The 17,105-nt window shown below is 55.3% G+C and overlaps 1 protein-coding gene across 2 annotated transcripts in view; it reads right to left on the bottom strand.

The window, feature by feature from the left end:
- The window catches only part of SH2B3 (SH2B adaptor protein 3), a 36,673-nt gene that overhangs the window by 12,153 nt on the left and 7,415 nt on the right, over positions 1-17,105 (bottom strand). For both annotated transcript variants that reach the window (XM_078060976.1, XM_036080574.2), the window contains exon 2: positions 13,255-14,046. In XM_078060976.1, coding sequence (XP_077917102.1) covers positions 13,255-14,019 — 765 coding nt within the window. In that variant the 5' untranslated portion in view covers positions 14,020-14,046. The remainder of the gene's footprint in view (positions 1-13,254; positions 14,047-17,105) is intronic.

Below are 17,105 nucleotides of genomic sequence, written 5' to 3' on the forward strand. Positions count from 1 at the left end.
CAACCCCCGCTCCACAGGCCCTTCAAATGCCTGCTTCAGCCACTTCTCTCTGGTGTGACCCGGGATAAATCACTTTGCTTTCCTGTGCTTTTGTTTCCTTCTCTGTAAAATGGGATGATAATGGAACCCACCCCCTGGGGCTTCTGAAAGCAGACCTGCCTGTTGCCCGAGTACACTGGAGTCCCCCAGACTCACCCAGTTCACTATGAGCTGGATCTCCCCCTTGGTCTGGCCCCTTTGCCTTATGTCCCCTCTCAGGGGAACAGGAAAGGGATGAGAGATGCTTCTGGAAAAGCCACATGGATCAAGTCAGCTTCCCCCCTTCCCTGGCAAGCAAGAGCCCCCCGGAGCCCCAGAAAGGGAGACCCCCAAATAAAACAGTCCTGCTTAGAGACAGAGTCCCTATCATCTGCTCTCCCCTTCTCCACTCTTGGACCATCAGAGGCCCCAAGGAGGCCCTATAGTGTAGATGATTAGCCAGAAATGCTGAGACAGGGCCTGGGGGCCTGTCTAAAGCCCCACCTGCAGTGAGCTCCCCTTCATGCCCATAAGGGTCCCCCCACACGTCAGACTCACAGTGACATAGTCACAAAGCCCCCTCTCCCTACACACAGAATCACAGCAACAGAGACACAAAGCTCCTTTCAGATGCTAGAGCAACCTCCCCCTGACAAACACCCAGAGATAGAGACCCCCCATACAAAGAGAGACAGCCCCCCAACAAACAGAACCAGCCTGGGATCTCCCCGACACTCACTCGAGCCCCTCCTGAGATGCGGGTGCCCTGGTTTGCGCAGAGTGGCCGAGTGTGGCTGAACCATCTGTGAGGACAGGCGTGAACTTCCACTCCAAGGCCCGCCCACGGGGGGGGCCACACCCACATTTGGGGGGGGCCGTGGCTTAGGAGGGACCACCCCTGGAAGTGCCACACGCCTCACACCCGCTCGTGGGCATGACTGAACAGATGAACCAAGGAGCCAGTCTGCCGGCACCCTTACCAGCTGATCTTGCCCCCCCCACAGGGTGACAAGTCACCCCACCTGGCACCACCCAGGACAGAGCCTTACAGGGGCAGGAACGGAGGGAGCCAGTGCCCCCCACCCTTACTGGCCTGGCCGCATGCTCACGCCTCCCAGGCTTTCTGTCCTGCAGCCCTGTACTCCAGCTGCGCCCTCCCCGCAGCGCACCCGTTCCCAGCCGGAACCTTTGGCTCTCGGGCTGGCAGATTAGGAGCAACAACTGTCTGGACCCTGGAGCTGAGCCGCTGCGAAGAGTCAGCGGACGTCACAGGCAGTTCAGCAAACCACCTTCAATCATGTAACCTATGTCCGCCTGGCTGGCCGGGAACATTCTTGCGGACGGAAGTGGCCTCTTAGTCTGGGAGTGCTCGGCAGGCACCCAGCAAGCCCAGAGATGGTCCCGAGCAAGCGGGGTCAGGACGCAGCCAGAACCACCCCCCACCCCCGCTGCAAGCCAGCTGCCGCCAGCCCACACCTTGAGCGACCACATCCTGCTCCCGGAGCCCCCCCCCCCCCGGGAATCGTCCCTGCCCCCACATGGCCGCAGAGGCCCAAGGCCCATGCACCCCCCACCCTTGCCCCAGGCTACGTGGTCAAGACAGAAGGGGAAGCCGTGGCGCAGAGGCCACACCGCGTGTCCAGGTGTGCCCAAGCGTCAAAGCGGGCACTGCCCGCCTGGGCCTTCCCGCCACACGGGAGGGTGCGCTATGCGGACTTGGACACCCCCCCCCCGAACACTGATGGGCCACCAGAGTCTGCAGGGGGTCACCGGAGTCTGCAGGTGACCACCGTGCATGTCCCCAGGCCCCAGGGGCTTGGATGAAGTGCCCACCGGGGGCCCTGCTGTGAAGCCAGAGCGGCCGGGGCAGCGCCTCGTCCCAGCAGCGCGGGCTTCAGCTGCGGCCGCCGCGCCAGCCGAGGGTGGAAAACGCTGTGGTTGAGAACTAAGAGCCTCTGTCGGCGGCCGAGAGGGGCTCATCACCACCGGGACCCACCGCCTGCCTTCGAAGAATGCTGATTCAGAAGAGGTGGAAGCGACGGTCTCTGGGGTGCGGGGGGCTGCAGGGGCGCCAGGAAGGACGGAGACAGGGCAAGAGCAAGACCCTGGCCACAGCTGAGCCACCACGGGGCACCGGGGTGTCCCGCCCTTCGGAGCTCAGCCGGGCCGACCGGCTGTCCTTACCCCCTTACCCCGAGCCCGCGTTCAGTGAGCGCTCACCGTGTGATGCGTCTTCACACGCAGCATCTCACGGACATCAAAAAACAACAGGAAATCACACCAGCCATAGAGAATAAAAACCGGATGGATTAAATAATTAGAAGTGAAAAATAAAACCAAGACAAAACTGGAATAGAACCTAAGTGATTATCTGATCCAGGGTGGGAGGGGCCTGAAGCAGAAAAAGCAAAGAACAAAACCGTAAGGGAAGAGATCACTGTATTTTATTGCCCAGACTTAAAAACCTCCAGAGATGGAGAACCTCATGATAGAAATTGAAAAGTCAAATGGCGAACTAGGACAATATTAGCAACATGTGACAGAGAGCTAATATCCATGTAAAGAGCTCTTGCAAATCAACAAGAAAAAAGGCAGACAGTGCTATAAATGGCCTGTAAGTCACAAAAATGTATAGGACCAAGAAATGGAAGAGAAATGGCCCAAATCCATAGGGACAGAAAGTAGACTAGTGGTTGCCAGGGGCTGGGGAGGCAGGTGGGGACAGGAATTGGGACTGACTGCTAATAGGTACAGGGTTTCTTCCTGGGGTGATGGAAATGTTCTGGAATTAGTAGTGATAGTTGCGCACACAGTGAATATACTAAAAGCCAATGAACTGCATTTTCCCGTGGTGAAATGTTACGTCATGTGAATTATAAATACTCAATGGTTTTTAAAGAGAGAAATGGTCAGTTCCACTGTGATCAGAAAGGGCAAGATAACCACTCCCATCTAGAAGTTGGCAGAGGTTTTTAAAATAATACCCAGTGCTGGCACCTCTGGTGATAAGATAAGTGGGTATAACCTTTCTGGAAGGCTATTTGTAAAGGATCTACCAGAAGCATTAGAAATGGCTAGTTAAGCACATGAGAAAAATGCTCAGCATCATTAGCCATCAGGGAAATGCAAATCAAAACCATATGAGATAGCTCTTCACACCCACTAGGATGATTACAATCAAAAAGATAGATAACAAGAGTTGGCGAGGATGTGGAGAAGTTGGAGCCCTCACACGCTGCCAGTGGGAACGTAAAACGGTGCAGCGGCCACAGAAAACAGTCTGGCAATAAAATGTTGAACTGAGAATTACCATATAACCCCGCGGCTCCACTCCTAGATATACACCCGAGAGAAAGGAAAACACGGATGTCCACACAGAAAGTCACACATGAGTGTTCACAGCAGCCCTGTACGCACGATAGCTGGGCCGCATGCCGGGAAGTGGGAGCGACGTCTGTCCACACGATGGAATATGACGCGGGAGGCGCTGACAGCTGCCATGACACGGATGAACCTTGAAGACATGATGCCAAGTGCAAGGTGCCGATCATAAAAGACTGGCAAATTCTCTGATGCTACTTCTGTAAAAAGAACCGAATAGGCAAATGCATAGAGACTGAAGGCAAACCCGTGGCTGCCCAGGGTTGAGGGAGGGGAGAGGGGGGAGTGGCTGCTAATGGGTGCAAGGTCTCTTTCTGAGATGATGAAAGTGTTCTAAAATCAGATCACAGTGATCATTGCGCAACTCTGTAAATATACCAAAAGCCGCTGCTGTACGCTTTAAGTAAGTTCATTTTACATACTTGTAAACTATCTCAATAAAGCTCAGCGGGTGCCTGGGGGGCTCAGTCGGTTAAGGGTCTCCCTCTGGCTCAGGTCATGATCCCAGGGTCCTGGGATGGAGCCCCGCGTCCAAGGGCTCCCTGCTCCGCGGGAAGCCTGCTTCTCCCTCTGCCCCTCCCCCTGCTTGCGCTCTCTCCCTCCCTCACTCTCAAATAAATAAATGAAAAATCTTTTAAAAAAGAAAAAAAGCTCAGAGAGCAAGAGGGCTGTAGAAGCACTCATAAAGCCTTCAACTCAGCACTTCCCTTTCTAGGAAATTAGCCTAAGGAAATGAGAGATGGGCACCAAGATTTATGTACGAGATGTTTGTCACACAGCTATCTATTCGAGCAGGAAAGTGAGAAATGGCTGAATTATTAAATACATCACGGCCTCTCTGTGTAAATGAAATATTGTGTAGCCAGTATAAAAAAGACATTCTGGGGCGCCTGGGTGGCTCAGTCGTTAAGCGTCTGCCTTCAGCTCAGGTCATGATCCCAGGGTCCTGGGATCGAGCCCCGCATTGGGCTCCCTGCTCCGTGGGAAGCCTGCTTCTCCCTCTCCCACTCCCCCTGCTTGTGTTCCCTCTCTCGCTGTGTCTCTCTCTGTCAAATAAATAAAATCTTCAAAAAAAAAAAAAGACATTCTTAGAAGATATTTCAGAAAAATGTCCAAGCCCTGTTAAGTGAAAAAAAGCAGGTCACAAAGCAGAATGAGGAATGTGTGTCTCCCCAGGGCTGGGGGTTTTGTCCTAAGGTGTCTGCCCGTATTTCCCATGCGCCTGGCACACAGAAGGGGCTCCAGACAGAAGTGCAGAACGAAGAATGAGCGAATGCTGAAGGAACTGCAATGTGGGGGAAAAGTTAGAGAGGAAATGCAAGAAGAAAGGTCACAAAGACTTCTACCAAAATGGAAATGCTGGTTCTCTCTGGGCAGGGGGCTCGGAGGTGGTTTTCAGTCACTGCCCTGTAGTTTCTGCCATGAGCTTTATCGACAGAAAATGCAAAACCAAAACCATGAGGAGCTCAAACGTGGAGGCTCTCGGTACATTAGAGTTTCCTAGATTACACGAAGATTTCAGATGAGACCAAGCAGGGCCCCTCGGTGCCGCACAGTTCCCTGGAGACGGGTTTCTCCGCTGCCGCTGTGGACTTGCAGCACCCCCGCCTCGGCCAGCGTCGGGACTCAGGTCAGGCAGGTGGTGGGAGGACCCCCCGCATCAGCCCCCCTTGAGGGAGGCTCCAGAGGCCAGGTGGCGGGTGCTGCTTCAATTGTTCCCCATGGACGCTGTCACCTACTGGTTCCAGAGGCCGAGAGGTCTGCAGAGTCCATGGCCTGAGGAAAACAGTGGCCTGCTCCCCAGCGCAGAGGGGAAGATAGGAAAAAGGGGTGTGGGGCCCCAAAAAGGAAGCTGAGGCGGCCCCTCCTGCCTTGGGGGGAGGAAGCTCCCCCTCCCCCCCCACCACCATCACCACCGAGGGCCAGCCGCTCAGCGCGCAGAGATCTCTTCTTGAGCATTTTGGTTTCCTTTTCCATTCACAAAGAAGTGGGTGGGGGATTTCCAGCCGCAGCCCGCCTCGCCTGCTGGGGCTGTCAGCCGGTGCCCGGGACGGGCTGCCGCGGGGGCCCACCTTGGGATGTGGCAGCTTCCTACCCAGGAAGCCCCTTCTTCCACCTTCTCGGGTGGGGACACGTTGTGCCCTTGCTGAGCCGGCTTTTGACTCCAGTTACCCAAAAAATGCCACATACTGACATTCCGTTTTCCAGAATGGGAAACTGAGGCTCAGAAAGGCCAAGCTCTCGGCCCAAAGTCACATGTCAAAGACATGAAAGCCAAGATCTGAACCTAAACCTGTCCCCCAGCCCTCTCCCCAGCTGCCACACTCATAGCCCAGACCATGGCGATGGTCTTGTCCCAACACCCCGTCCCCCCAAACAAACGAAAACAGACTGCGCACTTGCAGAAAGCCGGCAAAAGGCCCCGTGGAGCAGGAGGGGCAGGTGAAGCACCCCCAGAGGCACTGGGGGCACAGCATGAGAATAAATGAACATCGTTGGCCACTCTCCCCCTGCTGGATTCAGGAGCGCTTTCTAGTGTGTGGATTTATAGAATTTGAGCTCAAAGGAAACACACCGATATCATCCGCCCACGGCGTCAGCATGGTCAGGGGTTTCTTCTGAGCGACAAGCTACTCTACAAAAATGATCTCACACGGAACCCCAGTAAGGGGCCGATGGGGCAGCTGTGTGTGCATTTGGGGCCCCCATGGGAGCCCTGCCCACCACCACCCCTTCCTTCCTTCCCAGAAGGCCCAGATCAAGCCCCTTTGTTGCCCATTTCACAGCTCAGAGAAGGGTGGGGACCCACCCGGGTCACAAAGCAGCCCGGGGCACAGCAAGGACAGGAACCCCGTTCTCACCGTGGGGGCCTCCTGCCCCTGGTTACCCTGGGAGAGGGAGGGACTGGGGCGCCACTGGCCTCTAGCGCTCCCATCTGTCTCCCCACGGGGACCCTGGGGCTCTGCCTGGCCCGTGAAGCTCTACGACGCTGTCGGGGAAGGGTGGGTGGCTTCTCCACCTGTCGGGGGGCCAAAACACGGACCCCTGGCCTTGGCAGGCCTGTAGCAGATGCTGTCCCTGGCTCGTCTGTCTCCCAGCTCTGTGGCCTTGGGCAAGTCTTCCTACCTCTCTGTGCCTGGTTCCTCACCCGTGAGATGGCTTCATCACCCCCCGCCCCCCACCCCGGGCTGTGGCAGATGGACGACTAATAAAAGGAACGACGACGACCACGGCCGCCGAGCTCTGCTGAACACCCGCGGCGTGCGGGGCGCGCTCCGATCTCCGCCGCAGCAGCCCGCTCGGCCCCGCAGCTCCCCAGCGCTCAGGGCCGTCACGTGGCTGTTTCTAGGCCACATGTGAGGAAACTGAGGCACAGCGCGAGAAGGCCAAGTGCCTTTCCCAAGGTCACACCGCTTGGAGGGGGCAGAGGCAGGACTCAAACCCAGGTCTGTCCGAGCCAAAGGAGGCTGCCCCCCTCCCGCCTGGCCGCTTCCTGCCCGGCCCTCCTCCTCTTCCTCCCCTTCCTCCTGCCTCCCAGAGGAAACCGCCAGGCCTCCGGCGGACATCCCTTTCTCTCTGCTTCCTCTTTCCCACACTCGGGGGCACGAGCTCCAGGCTCAGGCCCCCGGGGTCCAGGCTGTGGCTCCCTGTGCCTCTCCCGGCCTCAGTTTCCTCACCCGTACGACCGGCGCGGTGCCAGCGCCCACCCGAAGGACGGCGACGCCCGCAGCCCCCGCGCGCCCCGGGGAGGGGGCCCGGCCGTCAGAGCGCCCGCGGCTACACGGCCCGACAACCGCCCCGCCCGCAGTCCTGCCTCCTCCTGACAGGCGACCGGCCCAGCTGGGGAGCCGAGGGGGCCAAGGCCTGGCGGCCTCTGGTCAGACTGGGTCCCCCAGACTGTCTCCCCGCTGGATGATGGGCTCTGTGAGGGCGGGGCCGGGGGGCCTCCAGGCACCCCAGGAAGGTCTGCTGCCTGGAGGCAGGGGCCTGAGGCTGCCCCTCTGCTGCCCAGTCAGCACACACTGTGTCCGTGGCCTCTGCCGCAGGACCAGCCCCACGGGCAGGCGCTGTGAGCGTCCCCATTTTACAGATGAGGAAACTGAGGCCCAGAAAGGCTGAGTCACTTGCCCCAGGCCACCCCGCTCAGAAGGAGCAGAGTGGGAACGGCTCTGAACCACACTGTCCAGCTGGCCCACCCCCCAGCCACCCCTAGGACCAGCAGCCCAGCTACTCCCAACCAGACCACTTCCTCCTGGGGCTAGCGAGGCCCGTGGTGCATATGGGGGTGCTCAGGGCTATGGGCTGAGGTGTCCCCCACCTCCTTCCTCTAGCTCTTCTCCAGGCCAGGCAGCAGAGGCCAAGGGCAGAGCATGCTGGGTGAAGGAGACACTGGCCGGCCCCTCTGCGCCTCAGTGTCTCCAATCTAAAAAGGTGGCACTGGACAAGGTGGCCACAGGGAGCCTTTCCCAGTCTGAGAATTCCAAACAGAGGCCCCCCAACCCAGATGGGGCCACTAGTGATAGTAAGTCCCTCCAAAGGCTTACTCGGCTCCAGGTGGAGCCTGACTCCCTGAGGTTCCAATCCCAGCCCAGCTACTCAGGAGCTGTGTGACCTCACACAGGTCATCGTTCTTCACCTCGTTTCCTCATCTGTGAAATGGGGGCAATTCCCGGAGCTCTGTCATAGGGCCACTGTGAGGGTTCAGTGAAGCCAGGTCAGTAAAGGTCCTCGTATATGACAAACACCAAATAAACGTTGGCTAAAAGGTTACTTTTCGACCATAGCTACAACTCCACCATCACCCCCGCTGTACAGATGAGAGAAACTGAGGCTCAGCCCCCAGACCTGTTTTTAAATATTGGTAACCAATCCAACTTTTTCTTCTTTTAACTGCCGAGTAGGATGGCACATCTCCGGCCTGGCCTGGCTGGGTGCTGACACTCTACAGGCTCGGGCTCGAGGGAGCCAGTCGAAGAGTGTGGCCAGGGGCTTGGAGGTGGGAACCCCTTGCAACTGGGGTTCCAGTCTCCTCGGGTGCATGACCCTGAGTGAGTCCGTTTGCCTCTCCCAGCCTCAGTTTCTTCCCTGTCAAATGGGCCAGTGGCCTCGAACCTCATGGGTAAGGACTTTAGGTCAAGTATGTAGGGCAATGGCTGGCGCATAGTAGGTGCCCATTCAAGGTAGTAAATATGCTACTCCCCATTCTAGCCCAACCCTGGGACTCAGACATGTCTGAGGAGGGGGAGTTGCCACCGGACGAGTGGAGACAGAGACCAAAGGGTCTCGTAGAAGAATCATGCCACTACTCATACTGTGAGAACCCCAAGTCCTCCCCGGGGCCATAAGGCCCCCACCTAATCCAGCCCTAACACCTTTCCAATCTTCTCTCTGCTTGTTCCCTCCATCCAGCCCCTGGCCACTTGTTTATTCCTCAAAGTCTCCTGGTTCATGGCCACCCCAGGGCCTTTGCACTTGCCATTTCATTGACCTGGGACTCCTTTACCCAGATCTTTCAGGATTGGCACCTTTTCTCATTTCAGACATCACTTCCTGCCACGGGGCCTTTGAGGACCACCCCCCAATGCCCAGCCTCCTCCTGAAGGCCAGCGCCCAGAAGGGAGGCCCATCCCTTGCCCACCTGCAGGGATGCCACTGAAACCAGAGAAGGTCGTGACCACCCATCTTCGGACACTGGAAATAGCCCCAAGTGTCTCCTCTGACCACCCTCCAGCTCCCCAGCCAGCAGCCTGGCTCTAGCCTTCACTTACACCCCCATTAGCAAGGACTCCCCTTATAGCCCTCATCATGAGCTTGAGTGGCTGCTTTCACCCCTGCTTGCAGATGAACAGAATGAGGCTGAGTGGGGAAGACCAGCCAGGGTCATACAGCTGGTCAGAGGCAGAGGTGAGTCTTGGGGACCCATGAGCCCCTGGCTCCCTGGCCTCAGTTTCTGGATGGCATTTGCTTGGCTGAGGCCCAAGGAACATATCTCTGGGCAGCTTCCCTGTCTCAGCTCTTGTCCTCCAAACCTCTGCCTACTCTGGGCAGCAGGACCTTCTCCAGGTTTCAAGTGCCATAGCGTCGATGTGAATCCAGAGCTCAGGCCTTTAACCACCACCTACTGGTTGTCGAACCTGCAACCTTCCTTTGCCTTCTGTTTAAAGCTGCTCCTCTAAACAACTCCAGGGTCAGAGGTCAAGACCGCCCACCTGGCAGGCACACTCAATCAAGACTTATAGTCTCAGTATCCTCAGCCCGGAGACTGGATGCTCCAAGTCATTCCAGGAAACATTCAGGAACAGCCCCTAGACTGTTCCAAACACAATGGGGAGCTGCTGGAGGCTGGTGGAGCTGGGCTGCTCCGCCAAGCCATACTTGGTGGGGGGGCTGGGAGAGGCCCTACCAGGGCTGCTCACTTTGTGGGAGGACACCCCAGGTCTTGGAGCAACCACCAAGCCTAGGACAGAGCCCCAGGGTCCCAGCTGCCCTCCCCCAGGCCTCGACTTCACAAGGGCCAAAACACCACTTCTGAGTCCTCAGGGCTCCAACGGGGGCTCCACCATTGGGGCTCCTGAAGAACAGGAGCCCTGGCGGTGCCTCCCAGTTGGGCACTGAGGACCCAGACCAGCACTGGGAATAAATCCGTGTTCTCGACCCCAAAGTCATTACCATGACAACAAGGAGCAGTAACACCGAGTGCTCCCCGGGCCAGGGGCTATCCCAGTTAGCGCAATAGCGCCAGAAGGCGAGAACTCTGTACAAATCCCCTTGTACAGAGGAGGACGCTGAGGCTCAGAGAGGTGATGTCCCTTGCCTACGGCCCCAGAACTGGGAAAAAAACTAATTCATTATTTAAACTCAGGTCCACTTGACTCCTGACACCTGGTTTTCCAAGATGGTTTATTTTAAAAGCAGAAGTTGTTTTTTTAACTTATTTTTTATTTGTATTTTTTAAGTATTTATTTAGTAATCTCTACCCCCAGCATGGGGCTCAAACTCACGACCCTGAGGATCAAGCGTCGCACGCTCCTCTGACTGAGCCAGCCAGGCACCCCAGAAGCTGTTTTTAAAGTGAAGTTTTATAGGGACCCCATGCTGTCACACAGATAAGACCATGTGTTTGGGATGTTATTTGCCTTTCATGGTGTCATAACCTCAAGACTTTAAAAATGATGAGAAAACAGTTTTTATCTGCACTTGCATTTTCCAACAGCTTCCCGTTGTGTTTGGAATAAAATGCTAACTCTTCACAGGACCCTCTAACCACACATACTCCCCATGCTCCATCTTCCCTCTCTGTGCTCCCACCACCCCAGCCTCTTCTGCTATATTCTTCAAAACACACAGAATGCCCATCTCAGGACCTTTGCCTGTGCTGTTCCCTCTGCCTGAAACACTGAGAGATTCTTTTTTTGTTTTGAAGATTTAATTTTTAAGTCACCTCTGCACCCAAAGTGGGGCTTGAACTCACAACCCCGAGATCAAGAGTTACATGCTCTACCGACTGAGTCAGCCAGGCACCCTGACACTGAGAGATTCTTCACTCAGGATTAAGACTGTGGTCCAAAAGTCACCAGCTCAAGGCTCACTATGAAACTTTGGCAATTGGGACAGTGTGGTGTTGGCCTAAGGACAGACACATGGGCCAAGGGGACAGAAGGGAGAGTCTTCCAGAAGCACACCAATGGACACTGGATTTAGGATAAAAGCAGCATTGCAATCCAACAGGGAAGAGATGGTCACATCAGCAAATCGTGGGGGAACAACTGGAAGAATTATGACCCCTACCTCACACCATACATAAAAACTAATTCGAGATGGATCTTGGTCCAAAATCTGAAGGCCCAAAAATAAAGCTTCCAGAAGAAAAGACAAGAAAGATCTTCATGAAACTGGGTAGGCAAAGTTTTCTTAAACCGGACACAAAAAGCAATAACTATAAAGGAAAGCAACTGATAACCTGGACTTAAAATTAAGAACTTCTGTTCATGAAAAGATTCCATTAAAGAAGAAAAAAGGCAACCCACGGAGTCGGAGATGATATTTACAATCCAGCATATATAAAAACTCCTATAAGGACAACTCAATAAAAATAACAAGCACATCACAAAAGAGTTAATTCCAGTGGCCAATAAACAAATGAAAAGGTGCTTAACCTCATGAGTCATCAGGGAAATGCAAATTAAAGCCGCAATGAGAAACCAGTACACATCCACTAGCAGGGGTGAAATGGAAAAAGACTCTCATACACTGCTGGTGGGGACATAAGGTCATGCAGCCACTTTGGAAAAAATATAGAAGGTTCTTATAAATATGCACTTACCATATGACCTAGCAAGGCCTCTAGGAATCTCCCTGAGACAAATGGACGCACATGTCCACACAAAGAACTATACCCAAATTTCAAAACAGCACTATTCATAAGAGTCCCAAAGTAGAAACAATCCAAATATCCATCAACAGGTGGATGGATAAGCTACTCGCGGCCCATCCATACAAACCAGCTACTGATGCACACGAGAACATGAACAAGTCCCTACGACATTCTGCTGAGCAAAAGCAACATGCTGCGTGATTCCATTTGTATGAAGTTCAAGAACAGAGAAATGTAATCCGTGGAGTAGGAGTCAGTGGGAGGAGGGGGTGGCCGGGGTTACTGACATGGAGGAGGCGGGAGGGAGCCCCCTGGGTGCTGGGTCACTTGGGTGTGTGCAAACATGGCAATACTTGTGAAGCTTCCGAATCACACACCCACTGCTGTGGACGCGTGGGACACGGTGCTGAAGTTGAAAGGTTACTTCACACAAGAGGATTCTTCGGCAACACCCTATCCCAACCACCACATTGGGGCCCCTCAGTGATACTCCCAGAGGCCCCACTGCTCTTCCTTTAGAACCCCGTGTAGAATTTATAATTCCATGTTCAGGTGTAGGTTTATTCCTCAGTAGCTCCCACTAAGGTGCCAGGTCCCCAGCATCAGCATCTGTCTGGTACACTGTGGGTGCTCAATAAATATCTGTTAAATGAATGAATAACTAAGTCTCTTCCATTCAGACTGTGACCCTCCCAGGGCCAGGATCACATCTGCTTTGCTCACTCTCTAGCAGCATAACAGAAAGAGAAAGGAATTAAATGAAAGCCACGTGGTCCCATCAACTTGATACACCTGAGTCAAAGATCGAGCTTGTCAGGTGTTTGGAACACCTTGACCCTCCAGCCTCATCTGCAGAGCTGAATTAAGTTGTCAAAAAAGGAACACACAGAATTTTTAACACTTGAAAATGGACATCCACAAATCATGAGACATGCAAAGGAATCAAAATGACAGTTTTGAACCCTCCAGAAAAACCCCTATTTGTCATGGTCCAGCTGGGTCAGGGTTGTCAAGGACCTGGACCGCCCTGTCACAGCCCACATGATGCCCATATACGGTGTCTCTGGACTTTCTACAAAATCCCTGGCGGGTACTCCTCAAAACTGTCATGGGAAACAAGGAAAGCCTGAGAACCTGTCAAAGCCATTAAGCCCCTAAAGAGACATGACAACCGAATCTAATATGGTATATGCTGGAACAGAAAAGCACTATTAGGGGAAACCAGCAAAATCCAAAGACAACGCGGAGTGTCCTTAATACTAGTGGCCAACGCTGGTGCCGGGGTCATGCAAACGCACGCAGTAACGTAAGATGCTAACATCAGGCAAGGCTGCGTGTGGTGTACGAGGGAACCCTGGGCCATCTCCGCAACTTCTCCGCGAATCTAAACTGGTCTAAAAGAAACTCTTCACTTTTCAGAAGGCGTGCTTTCCTCTGGGTGCCGTGCGGCCGCCCCCAGGGCTGTCGCGCGGGGAGCTTACCTTGGGCGGGTCGAAGAGCTCCAGCACGCGGTCCGCGCCGCCGTCGGGGCCCCGGGCGCGCCGCAGCGCCAGCCGCCCCCGCTGCCAGCGCGCCCCGCTGTCCATGGACGCCTCGTCCGCCAGGCTGTAGCGCAGCGCCGCCTCCTTGAGGGCCTCGGGCGGCGGCTCACGGGCCAGGCTCCAGGGCAGGAGCTTCCTGGCCAGGCCGGACCGGGCCGGGCCCTCGCCCGCCTCCCCCGCGGCCCCGGTGGCGGCGGGCAGCTCCCCAGCCGAACCGCGGCGCAGGATGTGGCGGAGGCTGTGGCGCAGGTGCTGGAAGGTGCAGGCGGCGGACGGTCGCGGCGGGGCCAGCTCCTCCGAGCTGCGGGCCTTGGGCAGCGCGGGGGCGGCGGGACCCGGGCCCGACTCGGCCGGGGCCGCCTCGGCTTTGGCCGGGGGCCCGCGGCCCGTGTCCCGGTAGTCGCGAGCGGGCGGCGCGGCCCGGGACCCCGGCGGCCCGGGCGCCCAGCCCTCGCGCACCTCGCGGCAGAAGTAGCGCTGGAAGAGGTCGGTGAACTGCAGCGACACGAGCTCGGCGCGCAGCGGCGCGTGGTGCGGGTGCTCGCGCGCGAAGAGCCAGTACTGCCGGGCCAGCTCCCGGGCCGCGGCCACCGCGTGCAGCTCGCAGAATTCGCTCCAGCCCCGCGGGGACGGCGACGACGCTGCCGACGAGGAGGGGGAGGACGCGGAGGAGGCCGAGGAGGGCTGCAGGGTGGGTCCGTTCATGGCGGAGACCGAGGTGGGGCAGCCAGGCTGAAAGACACGGTGGGGTGGGCGACAAAGGAGTGAGCAGGCAGGTGAGCAAACGACTACTTAAACTGGCCACCGCAAGACAGGTTATTCACCAGGCACAACGTCAGAAATCGGAAATGACCGATAATACCCGGTGCTGGTGAAGGTGCAGCGAAATGGTCGCTCCCGACAACGCTGCCAGTACCGTTAACTGATACAGCCTTTTTGGAGGGCAATTTGGCAGGATCCATTTCAGACCCAGGAATGCCACTTTCAAGTATTCAAGAGAATGCTTGCTTGCAATGTGCAGAGAGGCAGGTACAAGACAATCCCCTGCTAGATGTTTTCGGCTTCGATGTCTATACAACTTAAATGCCCATCAGAGGCAGGTAAAGCAAACGGTGATACATCTGCAGACTGGAATATTCTGCAGCAGTAGAAAAGATAGAGGAAGGTCTGCGCTACCACCCCAGGGAGATCCCCAAGGCAAACCATGGAACAGTGCAGACTGTGATCCCATTTACGTGCACACACACAAAACCAAATTACCAATTTTTATGTGCGTGTAAATGTGTTTAAGTGGTGGGCAAGAAGGTGTGGCGGGAGCAAAGCCGCCAGAAACAGTGGTGACCTCTGGGGCAGAACCAGATTTGGGATAACAGTAACCAAGGAATACTGCTGCTACTTGCCTCTAGAAAATATGGTAAAGAACACAGAGCCTGTGTTCAAATGCCAGCACCGCCCCTTACTAGTTATGTGACTTTGGGTGAGTTACTGACTTCTCTCTGCCTTAGTTTCCCCATCTGTAAAATGGAGAACACAATTGGAGCTGCCTTATAGGAGTGCTATGAGGATTAACTGAGTTAATAAATATAAATGTGTTAGAACTTAGGAAAAGCCTACTAAAGGCTGGCTGTTACTATTTAAATATTACAATGAGAGTGTATCATTGATGAAAATATAAAACAATGAATAAAAAGGAATCAATTAACAAGACTCGCAAAGGAGTGCAAAGGTATTTCCTGCTCCAATGTGGGGGGAATGTCAGGACAGGCAGACCCTTGCCTACCCATCCCACCTGGGGTTCCCTCTCCTCCCACCCCTATGGCTCCTTCTTTGGCACCACACAATCAAAATGGCAGAAGCCCCCTACCCTCTGCTGTCCGAGGTGCTGAACCCTGGACCTCTCTAGTTAAGTTACAATCAATAATACCGTCCTTCCTTCCAACTAAGCCTGGCTGGGCCTGGGCCCCTTTTGGGGCCCCGTAATGATCGCTGCTCATTCCACCACCATGCCCCCCAATAAAAAACTATTACTGAGGGCCTACTCTGTGCCAGGCACTGTGCTAGGCCCTGGGGGATACAGCAATGAACCAGACACAAATCCCTCCTGGGGCTACACTATTCACGTATGTAGAGGCTGTGTGACCTCTGACACCTGACTGGACATCTCTAAACCCCAGTTTCCTTATCCGTCAAATGCGGAGCACCATCATATCCACCTCATTAAACGGTTATAAGGAGTCCTTGAGAGGGTGGAGACCTGGACCTGGAAACTGAGGTTCTTTCTCCCACACACCACTGCACAGGCACCTTCTATCTGTGTGACCCTGTGCAGGGTCAGGGCGGGGCAGACCTGTAGGGCAGCTGCAAGGACAGTACCCTCTCCAGGCCGTGGTGGCGACCCTGCAGTGGCTGCAGCAGGACACCCCAGACAGTGCAGAGTAAGTGTGTGCATCAGCGAGGAAGGTGGAAACCTAGTCACAGTAAGCACTTGGCACACAGTAGTCAATGAAAGCCGCCAGGCAGAAAGGAAGGGAGAGGAGCCACATGTGCCCTTGATCACCGCCCTCCGCCAAGAAAACCACCCTGCACCTGTGAAGGTGCGCGCGTGCGTGTGTGTGGGGGGGTGTTATCTGCATGTGTGTGTGATTTGTCCTTAGTTAACCCCATGGCCACCCCACACCCCCGCCTCCACACAGGTGAGGCAAGCACTGTTCTCACAGGTTAGGGGGCCCAGAAAGCTCTCGGATTCCTGACCCAAGCTCCTGCCCACCTGTGAGACCCTGTGTGATCTGCCGCCACTCGTGCTGGCTGCAGCCTCTGGGCCTTGCCTTCGGTGTTCCCTCTGCCCTGCCTGCTCTAGGTCGGCTTCCAGCTTCACACATGAGAAGCCTTCCATGAGCCCACCAACCGAGTCAAGTACTGAACTTGTCCTTCAGCACACTGGTCACAGTTAACATTCAATAGCTAGGATTACTTAGGGAAGCCTGGCTGGCTCAGTCAGTTAAGCGTCCAACTCTTGATTTCAGTTCAGATCATGATCTCGGGGTTGTGAGATCGAGGCCCCCCCCCCATCGAGTCTGCTTGAGATTCTCTCCCTCTGCCCCTCCCCCCATATGCGCTCACTCCCTCTCTCTAAAATAAATAAATCTTTTTAAAAAAATAGCTGTGATTTTTAAATTGGTGGCTATCTCCCCACCAGACTGTGAGCTTCACAGTCTGCTCCCTGCACCAGCCCCAGTTCCTAGCATGCAGCAAGAGTTCAATAAATGCCCACTGAATGGATGAATGTACGGATGCAGGAGGTCAGCTGCATTTGCACCCTCTGGCTCCTCTGGCAGACGACGCATGGTGGCCAGCACCCACCGACAACCACCTCTGACTGGGCCAACGCACCTCATGGGCACCCCGGAGTCCCGATGCCCAAGTGCAGGACCCAACCTTGGCAGGAGGCTTCCTAGAACAGTGCGCCGGCTCTGTGCTTCCCCACTGCCCAGGTGATGGCTGGCAGCCCTCCTCACCACACCTCCTACTCCAGTTCCCCCATCAGAAGAGCAGCATGTACCAAGCACTTGCTAGACATCAGGCGTTCTTCTAACTGCTTTTGCAAAGCATTAACTCTCCCAGGCTTCATGACAGCCCTAGGAAGTTGGGCCTATAATTGCTCCCATTTTACAGATGGAGAAACTGAAGTACGGGGAGGTCCCATTGCTGGCAATAGAAACCCCCACAGAGGCCACCCCCAAAATGCCTGATCAGTGCCTGAATGCACACCATGAGGAAGACTCACTTTCCTC

The sequence above is a fragment of the Halichoerus grypus genome, chromosome 13 (assembly GCF_964656455.1).
Source record: "Halichoerus grypus chromosome 13, mHalGry1.hap1.1, whole genome shotgun sequence".
Taxonomy (NCBI): domain Eukaryota; kingdom Metazoa; phylum Chordata; class Mammalia; order Carnivora; family Phocidae; genus Halichoerus; species Halichoerus grypus.